The following is a 21196-nucleotide window of genomic DNA, read 5'->3' on the forward strand; positions in this document are numbered from 1 at the left end:
TCTTTCACCACTGGTTTATGTGGTTAAAATGGGAGTAATGCAAAAACAATCAACCTTAAGAACACGTTTAAGATACGAATTAATGCCCATATGAGCCTGCCAATCTTCTCAGTGTGTTTTCCGTAGTCTTAAAGTTGCGGGGTGGGAACAGACAGGACAAAGCAAAACTTTTTTATAGAGTGTGACACAATAAACACTTCATAGCAATCGTAAACATTTTTAATGAAAGACTGTACTAGTGCAGTTCTGCTGTTCTGGGCATCACTGAGAGGGAATGTAATCCACAGTACTTTTTTTGGCTTTTAGTAATTTTTTCCTAGAGTCAGAAATGAGTGAGTGCGCAGTCTCAGTTCTGACTCAGTCTCATGCTGTTAGTGACAGTGGCATTTTAAATGATATTGAAGCAAGGACAGAAACTAACATTTAAGAGCAAGCACAAATGACAGAAATGCTAAGATGAGGAGAATAAAGAAGAAAAATGCTAAAACAGTAGTTCAGAAAAGAACAGAGTGTGGGGGGAAATAATTTTAGACCAGAACTGTAGAAACAGTACTTGACCACAGACTGAAAATTGGGAAAGCTGCTTGTCAGACCAGCTTGATTTTGAGTCTAAGCTGCTGAGCGGCAATTTTCCTCTAGTCTGATCCTGTGTCTTTTAATTAACCAGAGTTGTCATCCACATCTTAGAGATTTTGATGTGAGCGGGAGCTTGTCTCTGTTGATTTGCTCAACACTCTGTGTGCAGAAAGCAGCAGCTGCTGCTGGTGATCCCAGGGCTGATTTGTCTGCATCTTCCGCTGGAAATGTTTCTGTAAAGCGCAGTAAGCTGTGCGAGGAGGCACCTAGTCTAATTGGCGCGTTAGGTCTGTGCAGTAGGTGGTACGCAGGAGGATTTTTGTTGGTTTTCTGTCAGCCTGTAGTTTATCTGTGACATATATGGGTTTTTGATGGATGTAGGTAGTGCAGCTGCATGGAAGAACCGTTATGTGCTAGTGCGTAGTGCGGCCATGCTGCAGCTTACAGTGTTTTCACAGGTGCTTTGCTTCCCTTGTAATCTCACACATCGTACACTTTGAGTAGCAGCTACTGTGGATCTCAGCGGGGGTCCTGGGCAAGATCTTGACCTAGGTGATACAGATGAGTCACTAGTTATGTTACCCCCACCTTCGTAGCTCCTCACTAGAGTGGTTTCAGCACAATTGTGCTGAGTGGTGTCACAGGCGTAGCTGTCAAAGTCACCTGCTAAAATCTATCATTTTTGAGAGTTTTCCAACATTTTCAGTGGATAGGTGTAACGAGCATATTCCCATCCTTGCCAGCAGCCCACTAGTGAATTGAAATTGTACAAAGTTTTATTGATAAAGCTGTAGCAATGCAGTCCATGTGAGAAATGCGGTTTGGACCACCAGAAGATCTCCTCATTAACCCACTTCTCTAAACACCAAAAAGCCGAGGTAGCCTCACCCTGACAGCCAGGAAATCTTGTGGTGCCACTTCTGTTAGCCATGCCGGCAACTTTCAGCAACAGCTCAGGCAACGTATGTATAGGAGATGTATTTTCTCTCCCTTCTTCCCCACTGAATGGGATGGACCAGCCCTATGGCTTCTGCTGAGATGCTGCAGCTGCTTCAACCCCAATTCACCAGACAGGCCAGCAGCTCCCTTCCCTCTTTCTCCTTTTCCCTCCCATTAAACCAGTGTGGTAACTGTCATCTCAACCCGGCTATACATCAGAGAAGATACTGTGCTGTTTCGGCAGCAATCTGAGCCGAAAGGAAAGATTTTGCAGGCAGAATTGGACCCTTGGGGAGTGAGTTGAATGATGCCATCACAGAAGAAGAAAGACTCCTTTTCCAGTGCAGCTCATGTTTTTTGCCAGCCAAGAGCAAGGATGTGAATTTTCATATACATGGGTAATCAAGCTGGCAATGTTTCAAAATGCTTGGGTAGGTCTTGACCCAGCTAGGAAAGATTTAAATCTAATTAGAAATCAAATATTTCTGCCCATGAGAATTTCCAAGATCTCAAAAAAAATGTCCCATGTTGTAATGGGAGGAAATACAGTGAACATCAGATAATAGGTAAAAATGTTTTATAAAACTGTACAACAAAGCCCATAGCTCTGTATTCTAGCTAGAAGGTAGCTAGATAGCTTTGTTTCAAACCAAATTTCTTTTGCAGTTACAGCATTTTTTAATTACACTTTCATTAAATGTTTAAAACAAACCTTCATTTTGGGCCCAGCAAATGGATTTTTTTTTTAATATTACTGAGGAAATACTTGCAAAGAAATTCCAGCAGTTTTCCCCAGCTGTAAACGTATTCAAACATTTTTCCCTCCAAGAGATTCAGGTTTGAAAACAAGCATTTCGGAATGTAAATTTTCCTTGAAAAATTCCTGCCACTTCTATTAGAAACCATTAGTTTTTACTTAATTTTGACCCCAGGGCAACTTAATTTTGACCCAAGCTACACAGTGACTGTGTAGCTTATTTCGGTTTTAGTTTCACTAGCGTCATAGCAGAGTATTATAAAGGTTTTTCCTCCTCAGGAGTTGTGTAAGTTGTGACCGATGATGATGTTGTTTCAGTCACCCTGGTTGTATGATCTCATGGTTATTCCATATTTTTCTAACATGTCCGTTGTACCAAAGAGATTATGTATCATCCATTGCAGTATTTATTCCACATTTCTAAGAAAATGTAACATTCATTCGTAAACACAAGGAGAACAAAAGGCAGAAGAAACAGCGTTATATTCTGTATCTACCATAAGGAGTCCACAAGTCAAAAACCACATATGAAAAAACCAAACCAGATTAACAGATGTAAAATCATTATGCATTCAGAAGAAAAAATCAGAGTAGGCAGAGAGAGAGAGTGGTAAACAGATCAGATGCTGGAGAATCACTCAGTCCAGGACTAAATGAGTGTAAATAAAACCAGAGGAAAAAAAATCCCTTTTCCTTTTCGCCGTAGGAATGGCAGTGGCGGGTAATTAGCAACAAAAGGAGGGCTAAGGAGAATCTCTATCCTTTATTGGATGCGGGGGGAAACATAGTGACAAAGGATGGGGAAAAGGCTGAGGTACTTAATGCCTTCTTTGCCTCAGTCTTCAATACTAAGACCAGTTGTTCTCCGGGCACCCAGGCCCCTGAGCTGGAAGACGGACGGGGAGCAGAAGGAAGCCCCCATAATCCAAGGGGAAATGGTTAGCGACCTGCTACACCACTTAGACACACACAAGTCTGTGGGGCTGGATGGGATCCACCCAAGGGTACTGAGGGAGCTGGTGGAAGTGCTCACCAAGCCACTTTCCATCCTTTATCAGCAGCCCTGGCTAACCGGGGAGGTCCCGGTTGACTGGAGGTTAGCAAATGTGACGCCCATCTACAAGAAGGGCCGGAAGGAGGATCCGGGGAACTACAGGCCTGTCAGTCTGACCTCGGTGCCGGGGGACATTTTGGAGCAGATCATCTTGAGTGCCATCACGTGGCACGTACAGAGCAACCAGGTGAGCAGGCCCAGTCAGCATGGGTTTATGAAAGGCAGGTCCTCCTTGACTAACCTGATCTCCTTCTATGACAAGATGGCCCGCTTAGTGGGTGAGGGAAAGGCTGTGGATGTTGTCTACCTGGATTTTAGTAAAGCCTTTGACTCCATTTCCCACAGCATTCTCCTGGAGAAACTGGCTGCTCATGGCTTGGACGGGTGCACTCTTTGCTGGGTTAAAGACTGGCTGGATGGCCGGGCCCAAAGAGTTGTGGTGAATGGAGTTAAATCCAGTTGGCGGCTGGTCACAAGTGGTGTTCCCCAGGGCTCAGTGTTGAGGCCAGTTCTGTTCAATATCTTTATCAATGATCTGGGTGAGGGGATCGAGTGCTCCCTCAGTCAATTTGCAGACGACACCAAGTTGGGCGGGAGTGTTGATCTGCAGAGGGTCCTGGACAGGCTGGATCGATGGGCCGAGGCCAACTGTATGAGGTTCAACAAGGCCAAGTGCCGGGTCCTGCACTTGGGCCACAACAACCCCAGGCAACGCTACAGGCTTGGGGAAGAGTGGCTGGAAAGCTGCCCAGAGGAAAAGGACCTGGGGGTGCTGGTTGACAGCCGGCTGAACATGAGCCGGCAGTGTGCCCAGGTGGCCAAGAAGGCCAACGGCATCCTGGCTTGTATCAGAAATAGTGTGGCCAGCAGGAGTAGGGAAGTGATCGTCCCCCTGTACTGGCACTGGTGAACTGTGTTCAGTTTTGGGCCCCTCACTACAAGAAGGACATTGAGGTGCTGGAATGTGGCCAAAGAAGGGCAGCGAAGCTGGTGAAGTGTCCAGAGCACAAGTCTTCTGAGGAGCAGCTGAGGGAATTGGGGTTGTTTAGCCTGGAGAAAAGGAGGCTGAGGGGAGACCTCATCGCGCTCTACAACTACCTGAAAGGAGGCTGTACGACGAGGGTGTTGGTCTCTTCTCCCAGTAATAAGCGATAGGACAAGAAGAAACAGCCTCAAGTTGCACCAGGGGAGGTTTAGATTGGATATTAGGAAAAATGTCTTCACCAAAAGTGTTGTCAAGCATTGGAAGAGGCTGCCTAGGGAAGTGGTTGAGTCACCATCCCTGGAGGTATTTAAAAGACGTGTCGATGTGGTGCTTAGGGACATGGTTTAGTGGTGGACTTGGCAGTGCTAGATTTATGGTTGGACTCAATGATCTTAAAGGTCTTTTCCAACCTAAATGATTCTATGATTCTAATGTCTCTGCGGCTGCAGGGCAAGCTGCGGGACAGTGGGATGCATCACATCTATCATGTAATTATCGCTTCCAAAGTTCACACATTAGGCACAGGGTGCCTCTGCGAGCAGATTTGTCCAATTGTCGGTGTTCCCTGTTCGTCCTGGTTGGAGCAGACGTCTTGGTGAGATCAGGCAGTTTTTGCAAGGGACTCCCCTGAGAGCGCTCTTCTCCCAAGAAAGTCTCCCCATTGGGTTCTGCTTTGCAATGGGAGGATCTGAGCCTATTTTAACTATTTTCTTCTCTGGGAGAACAGCACTTAAACACTGGTTTGAAGAGGAACGCGCAAAGGTTTTGAGCACTCAGACCCCCGGCTGAAGCTCTTTCCCGTCCCCTAATTTAGTTAGAGTGCTTCTGAAAGGTCTTTAGCTGACGCAGAAACAGAAATCCTGTCATTAGCGAGGTATCGTTGGTTAGAGAACAAGCTTTCGCACTAGGTCTTTTGCGTTAGCCCCAGTCTGGAGGGAGCACTTCAGAGCCCTGTAGGTAGTACCCACTGAAACGCATTGGCAATTGGACGTGGCTGTCGCTAGAAAGGGGCTAACGCAGTTTTGCTGGGTGCTGTGGAAAAGGCTGCCCTGGCTGGTAGGAGAGCTTTGTCAGTAGAGGATGCACAGTCATGAGCCGGATTCGCTGGTGTGGGTCCAAGGAGTGCCAATAAAATCTGGAACTACACCGTCATGTATTTGTGTATGAAAGGAGCCATACAGCAAGTTGTACCTGCCGTGTATAATGTGATATAATGAATTTAAAAGGTCAACATCACAGTCCACTAGTGTTAAAAATAAAACTCCGGAAAGGTGAATTTCTGTGCTTAGGAAGTTGTGAAGTCCCCCTTTGTAGCTGAATCGTGAGATAATAGATTTTAAACGAACCCCTAGCTTCTGATTGCCTCTGCCCCACTGTATAGTTCAGACCAGTGGATACAGCTAAAGCCGCCAGCTTTGATGAAGAAGGAATCAACATTTCTGTTTCAGGCTGTGTTTGTATAAACAGGCAGCTGCTTGAATATGCTGAAGTGTGAGGAATATGAGCAGAGAAACAGCAAAAGCAAGTGGAAATCTGTAAGAAATACCACTGAATACATTGGACTGCAGTTCAGCATTTTGTTATGGGCATCGTTTGTATTTATACTGTCAACACCGGGCGGATGAATGGAGCTACAATAAATGATATGTACAATTTGAATTTTTCAGTGTGTGCTTGAGACGTGATTCTGTTTCTGCAGCAAAAAAGATGATTTTTTTCTGCTGTTTCAGGGATTAGGTAAATCCCATGAGTGATGACAACAGACAGAACTGGGGCTTGCAGAGATACGGAAGGGAAAATATACTTGACACTTGTAAGAAGTGAACTCTGAGCTGGCGGTGCGGTTAGACACGCAAGCCTCATTTCACAGTGCTGAAATATTGCCTTCTCATTCTCCTAACTTGAATCATGAAACCCCACATTCTTCTAATGATTCTTTCAGAGGGAGAAGTGAAATGATTCATATAAAGAACCAGAATTGCTCAAACCACATCCCTTTTACTTATATAGACCAAACTAGAACCTCTGCCCAAGTTCAGATCGTTTGGGATAAAATACTCATAGTGTTCCCAGGCTGTTTTTCTTCTCCTGCTCCATTACGTTCCCGTCCTTCTTCTGATGGCCTGCTTTAAAACTCATGTAGCTACTTCTTGTGTCAGAAATCACACCTTGCTGGGTGCTCCTGGGTATGGAGGAGAGGCTCAGAAGATGGAATCTCACAGTGGTTTGTTGCCTTGATGCAAGGAAAGGAGGTTGCTGCTGTGAAGAAGGCTTGAGCAGCTGTTTAAGCAGGAGAGGGGAAGTTAAGACTGGTGGCATGGGCAGAGGAGGAAGGATTCACATTGTGTCTTGAATGAAGTAGTGGTGTCAGGGATGCAAGAGAAGGGAGGTGAAGTGAAACGAAGAGGAGGAACCTCCAAGCTTCGGACCCCATTTAGAGAAGGGTTAGAGATGGGGGTGAAGATAATGAAAGAGACACAGTGCTTAAAGTGCTTGGATAATTTAAATGCCCTTAACTCGAGATTGAACTTCTGGTGAAGGAGGCTGATTTGAGTGTAGAGTACTTTGAGGCTGCTTGACTGATGTCCTACACACTTTGGAATGCAGAAGTCCAAGGACTAAGAAACGTGTCACCTTCAGACACCTTTTCATCTTTCTCTCTTTTTTGATTCTTGAGCATCTTTAGTAGTTTTTGTTTTCGAGTCAGCAAATCCTACGTGCTGTCATGTAGCAGTCAAAGAAGCAATGTTCAGCCATATTTCACTGTTCACTCACTGATGAGCTGTAATACTAACGTTCGCTTGTAGCCCTTACATGTATCAACAGCTGGTTCCCCAGAAGCTCTGTGTGTGTTTGTCTACTAGGTACTTAGGTGCTCTTCAGTACATCCACCTACAGAGAAATTCAAGAAGGGATCCGGGAGTTAACCATGGGCTTCTGCAGTATGGTCAGAGGAAGAGTCAGGGTCAGAGTAACGGGTGTTGGTTTTGGGTCTTTTATGTGCTTTTGCCAAGTGCATCTGAACTGCAGACCTTTAGCTAAATGTTGGCCCTACATTAATAGCCCTTTTTGAAAGTCTTTGTCTGATTTGCCATTTGTATCGTGGTTTGTGGCAGTGGCCATAGAAGATCTGGGGGGTTTTTTTGTGAGGAGAAATAGCGACTTGGAAGCTGGCTAGAGAAGAGGCAGTTGAAGTTCCTACTGGAACTTCCTGAAGGGAAGATTTGTGCTCTCCATGATAACAGAAGATGGAGGGTTGTGAGGACTGATTTGCATCACTGGGCAAAGGTGGGGAGTGTGGATGCTCTTGGAGCATGTCGGCCAGGTCTGTGGCTGAGGATTTGTACTGGGGTGTATAGTTTTCATCATATAACCATAAACACTATTTTGAAATAGTCGCAGTGCTTTGTATTTCTATGTGACTTTTATGGACTTGCTCAGAGTAACCTGCCATCCGGTATTTTTTCGCACAGGGCAGAATGAGATAAGGAGGAGAGATGCTGACTGCTTTCACGCTGTTGCTCAGCTTCTGCTGTGGGAAATTGAACACCTCTTCCCTGTCCTTAATGCCCAGCCTGGCTCACTGCATGAAACTCTTCACAGTAAAGTCAGAGCTGACTCTCAAGGCTTGCTTTTTTGGAATAGTCATAAAGCAGCTTTCCAGCTTGCTAGAAAAAAAATGCAGTGAAAGTCATTCTGATGACAGCTAGAGGGAAGAAATAACATTCTTTGCAAACTTACATGTAAAGACTAAGAAAAACAAGTGCAAGAGCTGTGCAAGGGAGAGGACTCTCTATTTGATGCTTGAATGCTATACGCCTGTAGGAAGTCTTATGTTTACAGATGCAGAGGTCAACCAGAGATTTCCATTACCAATTGCTCTTAACATTGGTTGTGTGATGCTCCCCCTATTTTTTCTTTTTTTTTTTTTCTTTTCTTTTCTTTCTGTTCTGCTTTGTTCCCTTCTATCTGGATTAAGCTGTGCAACGTATGTGGTATGTGCGAAAGAAAGGGTAGGAACCTTGCAGCAAAATGAGTTAAGTTGGTCCTGCCACAATTCCTTTTTTTTCCCCTAAATAATCAAATTAATTAATTAGTCCATTGCTCTGGGGAAGTACTCTACTCTGCTGCTTGCTGGCTGCACTGACTTACAGGGCTGCTCTCGATTCCATGGTCTCCAGAGCCGGCATCTGCCCCCACCGCAGCTCCCGAGCCCTCCGTGCTTTTGGGGAGGTTGTTGCAAAGGTGCGTGTGTGCCTGCCTGCATGAAAAGCTGATGCCCTTCTCAAAGCAGGAGGGATGTTAGATTACCCTTTTTCTTCCAGCCCTGGTGGCTGATGTGAGCATGCTCCTTGTGTGCATGGCACTGGCTATTTGCCAGGTTTAGTGTAATTTTTTTTTTTTTTGAATGAGTGAGTGAATGAATGAATGAATACCTGATTAAGTTAATGAAGCTGAGCCAATGGTGGGAGGGAGCGACTTGGCTGCTGCCTGCTCTAAGAGATCTGGCAGCACATTAGACTTGCATAACGCTTTACAGCTCCATGCTGTGCTCCATATGAGCCACAGGAGAGGGCTGCAATAATTACTCGGCTTTTCGATTGAAACCAGCTGCAGGTAGCTAGTCATCCTTTTGTCCATTTCACTGGTGTCGGGGAGTCACTTGTCTCTGCGCTGCGGATTTCCAGTGGCAGATGGGTAAGATGCTTTCACAGAAGTGATCGCAGCGGTGAGAAAGCATGTTCGTGGCTCAGTGGCTTTTACGAAAGATCCATTCTGATTTCCAAGCTGTGATTCACTGGACCCACATGTCCATTGGAGGAATTTTTTTAGTTCCTGAGTTCAAAACTCCTATATAAGTAGCCTTTATGGGAGCTGTGTGATTTTATTTTCTCGTTCCTTCTTCAGTTGGCTGGGAGAAGGGGAGCAAAAGGTTTTCTTGTATCTGTTTTTTGTAAGAAAAGTCATTTTTAAACCCTTCCAGTTCTTTCTGATTGCTGTTTAAAGCGAGTTCTTTCTGGCAGTCCTGGATGGTACATACCTTTGTTTCTCACATATTTAAATTAAGAGTACTGGCACTGCCTGTTAGCACATCGCCTTCATTTGTCAACGTTCCCTGCTTGAGAGCAACGCTGATGATTTGCATTCTTAGTTGGAACGTGTGGATTTTTTAATTGCAACTGGAGCCTGTGACTGTGGAGCCTGCTATGTTGTTATAAACCTGCATTATTTCATTTTCTTTTAATTGTTTTCTGCGTTGCCTTGTCAGGTAGAACAGTCAGGGCAATCTCACCCTCACTGGGCTGGCCTCAGTCAAGTGGCGCTGGTGATGGATTTGGCTCTCTGTGCCCATTTTATCTGCCTGCCGCACTCCTCATGGAGCAGGAGAGGGGCTCCCTACAAAGCTGAGTCAGGAAGAGTAACTAGCCACTTGGTTTTGTGGGCTGCAGGGCCAGGACAGGCATTTTATGGGGAGAGGAGGTGCGGAAGAGTTGGTCTTTTTTGTTGCCCATGTGCATTTATACATGCACTGTCCCCTACGATGTCGCCTGTGTTGAGATTGCCAGTTTGAGGGTCTGTGTGGGATGGGTGGGCAGTACTGCAGGGCACACCCAAACGTAGCTGACCCTGAATGAAGAAGAAAAAAATGAATGAATTAGAGAAAGAAAGACGAGAGAAGTGGCTGGGGGGGGGATGTTGAACCTGCTCTCACCCTTCTGCAGCACTGGGGGAGCGTGCTGCGTGCCTCAAGGCCGGGGTGAGCTGCTGGCATTTCGGTTTTGTCAGTGGTGATGGTCAGTGATCCTGATTTGGCGAGGCACCGACTGTGTGCTGGGGCTATGAGCAAGGGCTCATGCAAAATTGCTTCAAGTTAAAGCTTTGCTGAATGAAGCCTGAGAGAAGGCGAGGTGTTGGAATCCATTTCAAGGGGAATTTAATGTCAATTCACGTTTTGCGCTTTACAGATGGACTAATTATAGTCTAATTTGCTAGCACGTGGAATCTACCAGAGAAGCAGTCTGCAGGGAGGACTTCCAGGGAAAGGCATCGAGCATGCAACTGACCTTTCCAAATCTGCCACTAAAGCCGTGCTCTCACACCGTCCCCTTATCAGCCAGGCTTAAAGGTACATTCCTCCCCATGAGCGCCTGTGCTTATCTGTAAAATGGCTGCTCCGAGTTGGCTGCTGCTTGCTGGTGTTACTGGCTGGATCTTCAAAGGGGTGAAACGCCCCCAGTTTCTGTAATTTTTCGTAGGGGTCTTATTCATCTCTTCTGGCAGCGAAGCCAGGCGTCTCTCTAATTTGTTTTGCCGAAGAAGGAGAGAACGTTAGCGTTTCAGACACATGGAAGGAGACCTGTGTGACATATCCGCGGTGCAAATGTGTTCATACAGGCATGACAGTTTCTGTCACAAGTTAAAATGAGCGGCGAGTGGGTGTCGCTACGTTTATAGTCACTCATGTGAAATTTTCAATGGAAAATTGTGTAGGCAGCTCCCATTGTAGCTGGGCACATTTTAGATAAATGAAAAACATCAACAAAGTAATTTTGGTATTATACTTGTTTATAAATGAACTCTATTCACTCATTTAAGCTGCAGAAACGCCTCTAGGGGATGGGTGCAAGAGTAAAGTATCTGATACTGTGCAGTATCAGACAAGCTGGTTCTGTAAACCCGCCATCCTGCGCTGGCAGCAGTCAGTGCGGTGCAGGAGATAAAAGGTTAGATGCTGCATAGGTGGGATCCCCCTATCTGTCCTGCTGTCAGTGGGGTTGAAGGAGCACTTTAAAACGTGTGTGTTTGCTCCACGGCTTCCCCGCTGCCACCGAAGGTGCTGGGTGTGTGTGAAGGGGGATGCTGCCTTCCGAAGCATCTTGAGTTGGTGGTCCTGATGCTCCTGGCACAGCCACCTCCGAGGCTTCGGGAGCAGGGCCTTCGGAGGGGTTTGGCAGACCTCTGTCAGGTTGTAAAGGCTTCAGCGCGATGTGGTGGTAAAACATCGTGCTGCTGGAACGTGCTCCGCCGTCCCACCTGGATCAGCTCTTCCTGCACGAGCATGCAGCTCACAGTCAGCCTGAGCTGAAACCCCAGGCCCAAGCAGCTCCAGGTCTTTCCTTCATGGCTGCAGATAGAGCTGCTTCTCGTAGGGTCAGCTGAGGTGCACCTTCTGCTGTGCAGCTGAGAAAGCCGTGCATCAAGTCGTGCACACTTACATGGCTTTGCCCCAGGGCTCAGGCCCTTACTTAGCAGTTAAATCCTTCTCCCCCTTCCTCCATAGAGGCAGAGGGCTCTGGAGTCCAGCGCTTCACCCTCAAAGAAATTTCACTGTAATCAGCGTTGTCAGCTCTTGCATTTTTATCACTAGTCTCTAGATATCTGACGCTGTTTCACAAAACTCCAGTTCCTGGTGTCAAATGATGAGATGGGAAATTCCACTTCTAGCTGAAATAGTAAGTTTCTGGTCTTGTGGGTTGCAGGGAAAAGCTAGAGACCTTGAGCCTGAAAGGCCTCACGCAGCAGAAGGGCAAGTTAAAAGAAAAAATAATAAAAACCCAAAAAACCTCCGCCGTTATTGTTTTAAGAAGTCTTCTATTTGTAAACCAGTATCATGTATTTCAGGGGCAAGAAGTGGGGCCTGACTCGTGATATTTGAGCGTCCGTGATTGGCACTGCGAGGCAGGGGATTTCTGTGCCGAGGAGCGAGGGCACTGCCTGGGGGTGGGCTGGGAGGGCAGCGGGGTGACCGACGTACCCAGCCCTGTGACGGCAGCCCTGCCACGGGGTCGGCTTGCGGCTCTCGAAGCAAATGCTTCCTTGCTTCCAGCCTGCCTGCCTGCCTGGCGTTTTGTGCTGCGCTCTGTGGTACCACCTCCCTGCAAAGCATGCTGGAAGAGGAGGGATCACCTTTGCTAATAACTTTTTTTGTAAAAAAACATGGAATAAATGAGCAGGCAGCTGTGAATGTACTCAGATCACCCATGACACTTGCAGTGCTACAAGGCTTAGGTGTAGCTGCATTGCTATACATGGGCACAGAAAGGAATGCTGCGCATCCAGAGCATGGCGTGACTTTTACAGATGCTGAAAATACGGGCATCTTTCCTGTTGCAGAACCAGGTGATGGCACCCAGGTGAACTGATGGCAGAAACCTGCAAACTTCTGAAAGTTAATTCAAATGTCATTAATTCAGCAGTTAGCCTAACTGAAACTTAAGCTAATGCTAGCATAGTATTCTTGTGGAGCTCACCAGCACCCACCACACAAAATAACAATGTGTACCTAACCATAGCGTAACTGTAGTAAAACAGGACTACAGGAGGCATGTGCCCTGCTTAGAACATGCAGATCTTCCCTTATCCTCAAAATTCAGGAGCTAAGTAGCAGAAATGGGTAGTTAACCAGTGGAGTGGCTTTCTGATCGTCTCTTTGTATCACCTGCATTCATGAATGTCATTGAGTGAATGGCTGTCTTGGAACTCCATCATCTCTCTGTCCTTTCGGGAGTGTATCTTACACTATGTTTTCCTCCTAAATCTTCCTCTCTCAACGCTAGTACCTACATACTTGCATCATAAAATTTCATGGGAATGTCAAGCCATTGGGCATGTGACATCCATGATGTGCTCGCTGAGGTTTGCTCGTATCTCTTGCTTCTTATATTGCATGGAGGCTGTCTGATCTGACCAGGGGGGAGGAGGGATGTGCAGAATAGCTGCTCGCTCTGCAGAAACCTGTAGCAATTTGTTGTGGCAAATTCCCAGAAGTATAATAAGAGCTAACGCTGCAGTGGACGATCTGTCTTGCAGATGCGGTGTTGATCAGGAATCCTTTAGTTTTGGGAGGAGAATTTCAAATTTTATTAGAGGTTTTCATGTTTCTTATTAATGGATCTCTGCAGTTGGCCCTCCTGGGAAATCTGCCAGAGTGCTGTGAAATTGGTTGGATTGGACAATAAGCTCCTATAGCTATTGTTGGCGTGCGCTGAGCTGCACATGGCAAGGCTAATGAAATCTGTAGCGGTTACAACTATGAATATGTAGCTGGCAGCGGGCAGAGTGTAGAGCGGGGGGGGAAAGCTGGCATATAGATCTGAGAACCAGAATGCAGCTGCGGAGCCCTCTGCAATGTGTCTGTCTTTTAATCTCTCTGAATCCGATCCTGCAAGATGCCAGCCTCGGAGGGGAGGGGCGAGGTGGGATGAAGTGCCCTCCCTTCCCACTGATTTCCAGCACTGCCGAAATTACCCACTCATCCTATTGTGATGGGATGGGCAGGCAATTTGAGGCAGGAGCATCAGACTGCGCTGCTGCTTCTGCCCAGTAGCACCCCAGACATTAAGAGCCATGTGTCAGGCTCAATTCAAAGGATTGTTTTTTTGGTGTACTCTTTGAACGTTGCATTGATGTCTACTTGCCAGGTGGGGCGACGGTGTCTTGACAGAGGGGAGACCCAGTTTTTTTATGGCATAGAGAGATGTGAGAAATTGCTGGTCATACCTGGAGCTGGAAGGTGAAAGTTAAAAAGTCTTAATAATCTGTGCCTTATTAAGGTTTGGGATCAAAGGAGCCTTTTGACAATAAGCGACTGGTTTGAATTGAATATCCCTGAAGTTGGAGGCTGATAGCTGCCCCCCTTGGGTGGTTGCTCCATGCAATAAGGCAAACGAGCGGGTGGTCCCAGCCCTTGCTCCTGGTGGCAAATGTCAGTGTGAGTTTGTTAGCAGCTGCAGAAAGGTCAGGGACTAGGGAGGATGGGGGACCAGATTTTTGAAGGTGTTTTAGAAACCTAAAAATGACGTTAGCTACATCATGGGACTGCAAAAAGTGCCTGATTTCTGAAGGCAATGAAAGTCCCACCTTTTGCATAGCCAGGTGCTGCAGTGGTTTGTGAGTCTGGCCCCAACTTCTCTGCACCCCAAGACTCAGTCCTGGGTGGTGGGACACAGCGTACAGTTGCGGTGCGGCCGGAAGCTTGTGTTGCTGGTTTTACCTTGGCTGCAGTGAACTCCGGATAAATAAAGGAGGTCAGGCCCTCAAGCTATAATCCAGTATCCTCTCATGAGTTTTAAATTTATAAGATGAAATAAATACAAAAATACTGTTTTGGGAGACATAGTGAGGTTTAAAGTGCCTTGCAGAGAGATGCTGGAGTTTTGCATGAAAAATGCACATCCTGAGATCCAGTGAGCAATCCCTTTGGGACCAGAGCAAGCCCAGATGGTGACTCCTCCAAGTGATTATTTTTCTGCCTTAAGCCTTTCCAGGAATTTGAGTGGGCAGGCTGCCAGTGGACACTGGCTGTCCAGACATTTTAGCAATGTTCCATGTGTACTCGCTGCCAGAGATACCAAAGTCCAGCTGCTGTCCCTGATCTCTTTGTCCCCTTTATCTTCCCAGCCATAATTACACAGGCGTGCACGCACGCACGCACTCGTGTGACACACACACGTACAAAGCGGGAGCAAAAAATCACCTGGCGTTTGCTGCTCGTTTGCGTATCTCGCAAATCGTGGTCGACAGCTCTGAAGTTAAAGAGAAGGGAAATCTCGAGAGTCAGAAAAATGACTTGGATCCAAAAAAAAAAGCGTACACGTAACAAACCGTGCGCCACACGTCAGAAGGCAGGCACACGCCTTTCTAGGTCAGCCAGCAAAGAACAGTTTAACCGGGTCTTGTACCTCTTGCCTTCGAGACGCTCTGTTTCGGTTGTCTCCCTTTCATTGCTTCCTGAGCAAAATCAGTCCTGTCTTATCTTTGCTGTTGCTGGAACTTGAATTATGCTGAAAAGTTACCATTTGAGTTTTAGGTCTTGAAGTAGAAGTAGGCTGTTTTATGCTGCACATTTGCATTTCTGCAAATCCAGTCCTGTGTCTGTTAGAGTTCAAAGTCTCACCGTGAAGTACTTGGGCTTGGAAAAGTGGGGCAATCTTCACCGCTTTACAGCTGTCTCATCCCTTGTCTCCGTTAAGCTTGTTCATCCCTCCTGTGCTCTCCAGGAGATTTTAGGCAGCCCTTTTGTTACCGGTGATGATAAAGTCAGCCATATGAAACATTTATGCACACACCAAAAAAACCCCAAAAGATTTAGTATTTGGTATTTTTGAAAGATGTTAGCTTTGACTTTGAAGGCTACCCAAAACTCAGTGATTCAATGCTATTTAGCAGAACAAAACCTTTGCTTCAGCTCCTGCAGAGTGAAACTTCACCAGGTTTCATACAGCTTCATAGTAGTACTTTTGATGTGGAGAAGCTGAACCCAGAACACTGAACGCCTCGGGCTTTTGGAACAATTAGATTGGGGTAGCCTGGTTTGTCGGTCACAGTAAAAAAGACTGGCCCTATTCAGTCCCATGTACAAGCTCCCTGCTCTGTTGCAGGCAGAGGGGCCAGCCCTCTGCTCCCAGCTTTTCCCCATGGGAATGTATTTAAATTCTGGGTTTGCAGCTCATGTCCACCTCCACAAGAGTTCGAAGGACGGTTCCAGCCCAGCGTGAGCTCCCCCTGGCAAGGGGAGCGGGACGAGCGCCCCGCATCGAGGGCGTCCCCCCACAGCGTCCCCGGGCAGCCTCCTCAGCCAGGAGCTGCTGACTTACCTGCCAAAGCTGACTGCCCAGGGCAGAAGGCTACAATGAGCTAAAGTTAACCAAGGATGACTGCGCAAATGTGAGCTCGGTGATTTTATTTTTAGTCGAACTTAAAAATAAAAATCTGTAAGTCATGTGTAATATAATAATTTTAGCTGTTGCCAAGACACGCTGAGCAACTGTTAGGAGGAGGGGGAAGACCCGTGCTGATACAGCGAGGACCCTGTCTCCTGGCTGCCCTCGTCCAGCCGCGGTCGCAGCGCCGAGGCGGCAGTGCCGGCGGGTCGGGGCAGGTCAGGGTAGCGGTGCCGAGCTGCCACTCAGCGGGTGCCGCTGCCCCTGAGCCGCCGTGCTCAATGCGTCACGGGCCCTTGCTCTTTTGAAGCTGCCCTGAGTCCTTTTGTCCTCCCTCTCGCCTCAAAGCCGGGGAATCCACCCTGAAACAGTGCTTTACACACACACACCCCCCCGCTCCGTGGCTATTGGTGTTTCATTACTGTTTATCAATATTTAAACAACGGAATAATTAACTTAAGACTGATTGTATCAAACCATTAGAAGGTTTGGACTTTTCCTGCGGGCTTACAGCAGCTTGGAGGACCATAAATGTAAAGAGTGCTCTTAAAGATAGGTTTAAACTTAGTCTAGTATGTCTTCAAAGTACTGCATACGCATATAAACATCAGGCTTATTGTTCATTAGAAGCAAGGCAGCAGGGAAAGAAATCCCCCAAAGGAATATTACTTGCCATAAGTATCATTACTGCTGCTCAGCATTCACTTTAAAAAGGGCTATATCCTATTTCCATCTTCTTTCACATCCACTCTTAATTCTTTCTCTCTCCATTTTTCTTTCATATAATGCACGCTTTTCTTGTTAGGATGCCGGTTGTGCAAGGTGCACGCTTTCTCAGTACCCATTCTTGCATATCTTTCAAAACAGCCAGAAACGCGGATGACAAGCAGAGGCTGGACAGGGGCTGGGGAAGGGTTTCCCTCTCCATAAAGTTTGTTATGGGACAAGGCAAGGCAAGTTTCAGGAACGTAGGGAGAGACTGTCAGCTCCTTTTGCTTTTTTCCAAAGCATGATGTGATTTAGTTACGGTATTTTCCTTAGCAGATAATGAAAGAGTTAGGAAGATTTTGTTGACTTCGTTGCCTTTGGGTGGCTGAAGTCACCGAATTAAGTGATGCAGAGCAGAGAAAGCAACTGTTTTGCTCCTATAGCAAAATTAGCCCAATATAAAATCGTGAGCTTTTACAGTGGTGGGGGCTCCTGGTTTGGATCAGGAAACCCAAACGTGCTTTTCCAAGCGGTCCTAGCGAGGCATCTCCAGGGCTGAATTTGCGCAGGGTTTGGACATGTGGCCGTAGCTATGAGTGCAATAGCCGCAGCCTCCCTGGTCTGGCAGTCGCTAAGAAACAGGGGGATCGGATCCCGACAGAGATGGATGGTGCCGGCGCCTGGCTCTGGCCAACCTGCGTGCGGTGGGGGGCATCTCCCAGTGCAGAACCTTGCCCGGGCACCTGGACGTGAGGTGTCAGTAGCAGAGGGAGTTCAAAGCCCTGGGGGGAAAAAACCCCACACATTAAAAACCTGGCTCAGAGCCATCTCTGGCTCTGGGCTGCTGCCGTAAACAGATCGCATGGCCGAGGTTCCTTGCCAGACTGGAAGATGAAGGGCACGTGTGCCCGTAAGGAGCCGTGTGTGGGGGACGGGGGCAACTGCTGCCTCTGCAGCCCTGCCTAGTGTGATGTGAAGTCACCCTGTGGGTGACTCTGGGATTCAAGGTTCAGGAGCGACCCACCACCTTCCCTCCACACCACTAATAGCTGCTTGTTGCTAACATAAATATTTTGTGCGTGCATGTTCCTCGGGGCTCCCTGCCGCGCTCCCATGCTTTGTAGGACACGGCAGGGTGAAGGCAACATCATCGTTGCAGGGGAAGGAGAGGCTTGAAGAGTGAACTGGGCATCTTAGAGACTCGGAGGGTTTTCCCAAAGGGAGAAGAAAGTGAGCCTTGGGAAATAAGTGACCACTGCTAAATGTGGCAAGTTATGCCAGAGAGTTTCCAATCTGCCTAAAGTTTTAATCATTTTCGTGATGCCTTAGCAGGCGTGCCCAGGATTTTCGCTGCTCTTTACAGCGCAGCTGTCAACTGCTCCTTGACATGAGAGCGGCAATGCCTGGCTGGTTTTGTGTTTTCCAGAGGTTTTTCTTTTATTCGCTTGCTGTTTCGGGGTGTCTGCTCATTTGTTCTCATTTCCCAGCGCTGATGGTGTGACTCCCCCCTCCCTTGCCCACCCTCTCGTTGCAGAATCCAGAGGAGCCGTCGGAGAATCGTGCTCACGGGGAGATGATTCCTCATGAAGTCACTGGATCCCTTGCAGAAATCAAATGTGACTTTCCGTTTATCAGACTGAAATCAGAGCCAGCCAGACAGTGAAGCAAGCACAGTGGAGGGGGGACGGCGAAAGATGAAATCCAACCAAGAGCGGAGCAATGAATGCCTGCCACCTAAGAAGCGAGAAATCCCTGCCACCAGCCTGCCTTCGGAGGTGAAGCCGGTCCTGCCAAACGAAAACCACCGTGCGGATAACCTAGCATGGCTCCCCAGCACACCCGGCAGCCAGGGCGGCCTGGGGGGCCGGCACCGGCCTGGGGGCCCATCGTCGGTGGAGGTGGGCTTGCAGCAGGGTTTGCACAAGTCGCTGTCTGCAGGGCTGGACTATTCCCCGCCGAGCGCACCCAGGTCCGTTCCAGCCTCCACCACTCTTCCCACGGTGTACTCGCCCGCCCTCTCCCAGTCAGGGACCCCCGTTTCCCCCGTGCAGTACACGCACCTGCAGCACACCTTCCAGTTTGTCGGGCCCCAGTACAGCGGATCGTACACCGGATTCATCCCCTCACAGCTGATTTCCCCAACAGCAAATTCTGCGACCAGCGCCGTGGCGGCGGCCACGGCCGTTGCGACCACTCCATCCCAGCGTTCCCAGCTGGAGGCTTATTCCACTTTGCTGGCCAGCATGAGCGGCTTAAGCCAGCAGGGGCACAAAGTTGAGCCGCACCTGGTCAGGACGCCTGGACTGATTGCCGCCGGGTCTCCTCCACCCACCCAGCAGAACCAGTACGTCCACATTTCCAGCTCTTCCCAGAGCACTGTCAGAAACGTCTCTCCTCCAACCATCCCGGTCCCCCTGCACCCCCATCAGACAGTGATCCCGCACACCCTCACCCTCGGCCCTTCCTCCCAAGTGGTGGTGCAGTACACCGACTCGGGGGGCCACTTCGTCACCAGGGATCCCCCGAAGAAGCCTGAGAGCAGCCGGCTGCAGGCGATGCAGGCCAAGGAGGTACTGAACGGCGAGATAGAGAAGAGCCGGAGGTACGGCATTTCACCCTCTGCCGACATGGGTCTAGTCAAAGCAGGCAATAAACCAACTCCCCATCATTACGAGACCAGGCACGTGGTGGTCCACTCAAGCCCTGCTGAGTACGGCGCGCGGGATTCCTCAGGTGTCCGAGCCTCCGTCATGGTGGTCCCCAACAGCAGCACGCCCACGGCAGACATGGAGGTGCAGCAGGCCACCAACCGTGAGACCTCTCCCTCAGCCCTCAACGACAAGGGAAGCTTGCACTTAGGAAAGCCAACCCACCGGTCCTATGCTTTGTCTCCGCAGCAGGCTCTGGGCCATGAGGGGGTGAAGGCAGTGGCCACGCTGTCCCCTCACACCGTCATTCAGACCACCCACAGCGCCTCTGAGCAACTCCCCGTCGGGCTGCCGGCGACAGCCTTCTACGCCGGGACCCAGCCGCCAGTGATTGGCTACCTGAGCGGTCAGCAGCAAGCCATCGGGTACCCCGGCAGCCTGCCGCAGCACTTGGTGATCCCTGGCACCCAGTCCCTGCTGATACCAGTCGGCGGCGCGGACGTCGAGCCGTCAGGAGTCGCGCCTGCGATCGTCACGTCGTCTCCCCAGTTTGCAGCAGTGCCTCACACGTTCGTCACCACCGCCGTCCCCAAAAGCGAGAACTTCAGCGCGGAGCCCCTCACCACCCAGCCCGCCTACCAGGCCACCATGGTGCAGGCGCAGATCCACCTGCCCGTAGTGCAGTCCATTGCTTCCCCCGCCGCCGCGCCTCCCACGCTGCCCCCCTACTTCATGAAGGGGTCGATCATTCAGCTGGCCAACGGGGAGCTGAAGAAAGTAGAGGACTTGAAAACAGAAGACTTCATACAGAGCGCGGAAATTAGCAACGACCTGAAAATAGACTCCAGCACTGTGGAGAGGATTGAAGACAGCCATAGCCCAGGCATCGCCGTGATACAGTTTGCGGTTGGGGAGCATCGAGCACAGGTAATGGCAACGCATGGCAGAGTGTGGGGGGTGGACTGGGGTGCATGTTGTGGCCCCCAGGGTGCAGCTTTCCTCAGCGCATCTCAGTTGCTTTGGGTCCACGCGGGGTTGGTTCTTCATCGTTCACATTTATCCGTGAGACCAACTCTGGTCTCATCCCCCTCACTGTGCCGGGGGAGCCATCAGAGTCACACCGATGATAAATGTAGTCTCTTGGATATAAAACGGATCTTTCTGATAGCTGGAGAACCCAAGGCAGAATTACATGATCTTCATGTTTTTTGATTAAAATATAAAACGGTGTAAGCAATACACAGAGGATATATTTTGCATTTTGATAGGTGTTTTTACCTTCCACACCAGAAAGCTCAGGTTAGATTCAGCTCAAATCCTACCTTTGAGAGATAGGTAGGGCACAAGGCAGTGAATTTCCGCGGCTTGAAAACTTGGAGCTGCCTGGGAATGGCTCCATCACAGACGTAAGTTACTGAAATGCACTACCGAGTTTTACTGAGGCTTCGGTTGTGGGTGGTTTAAACACTGCACGGCTCCCATAAACTGTGTGTTCAAGAGAAATTTGGAAAGAAAAACCGTCTAGGTGGCTGGCCAGACTGTGCTTCTGACCTTTGTTTCTTGTTGCTTCGCAATGTAGGAAGAAACCCTGAAACTTTCCAAAGGTATTTTGAGAATAAGTACATATTGATCATAAGGCATTATCCTGATGCTGTCCATTTTCTGAGCAATTTAGATTATGCTGTGTTGAGGCCGGAGGAGTTCAGATATGCTGGATAGCATTTTGCTTCCTATAGGTACTCATTTTAAAGAATCTTGTTGCTTATCTTTTTGGTGTGGTTTGAGTGCTGGGAACTGCAGCATCTGCAACCCTGATGCTGCACCCTCAGCGCTGGAGAACCGGAATGAGAGAGAGGGGGAGAGGAG

At 48.5% G+C, this 21196-nt stretch overlaps 1 protein-coding gene across 11 annotated transcripts in view; it reads left to right on the plus strand.

The window, feature by feature from the left end:
* ATXN1 (ataxin 1) overlaps window positions 1–21196 on the plus strand; it is a 379215-nt gene that overhangs the window by 347645 nt on the left and 10374 nt on the right. For 10 of the 11 annotated variants that reach the window (XM_075142740.1, XM_075142747.1, XM_075142742.1 and 7 more), the window contains one exon: window positions 18217–20257. In XM_075142740.1, the coding sequence (XP_074998841.1) occupies window positions 18377–20257 (1881 nt within the window). In that variant the 5' untranslated portion in view covers window positions 18217–18376. Of the gene's footprint in view, window positions 1–16901; window positions 16943–18216; window positions 20258–21196 lie in introns of those variants that run through there. The other variant, XM_075142752.1, reaches the window with a different exon arrangement.

This window comes from Calonectris borealis, chromosome 2, assembly GCF_964195595.1.
Source record: "Calonectris borealis chromosome 2, bCalBor7.hap1.2, whole genome shotgun sequence".
NCBI classification, from domain to species: Eukaryota; Metazoa; Chordata; class Aves; order Procellariiformes; family Procellariidae; genus Calonectris; species Calonectris borealis.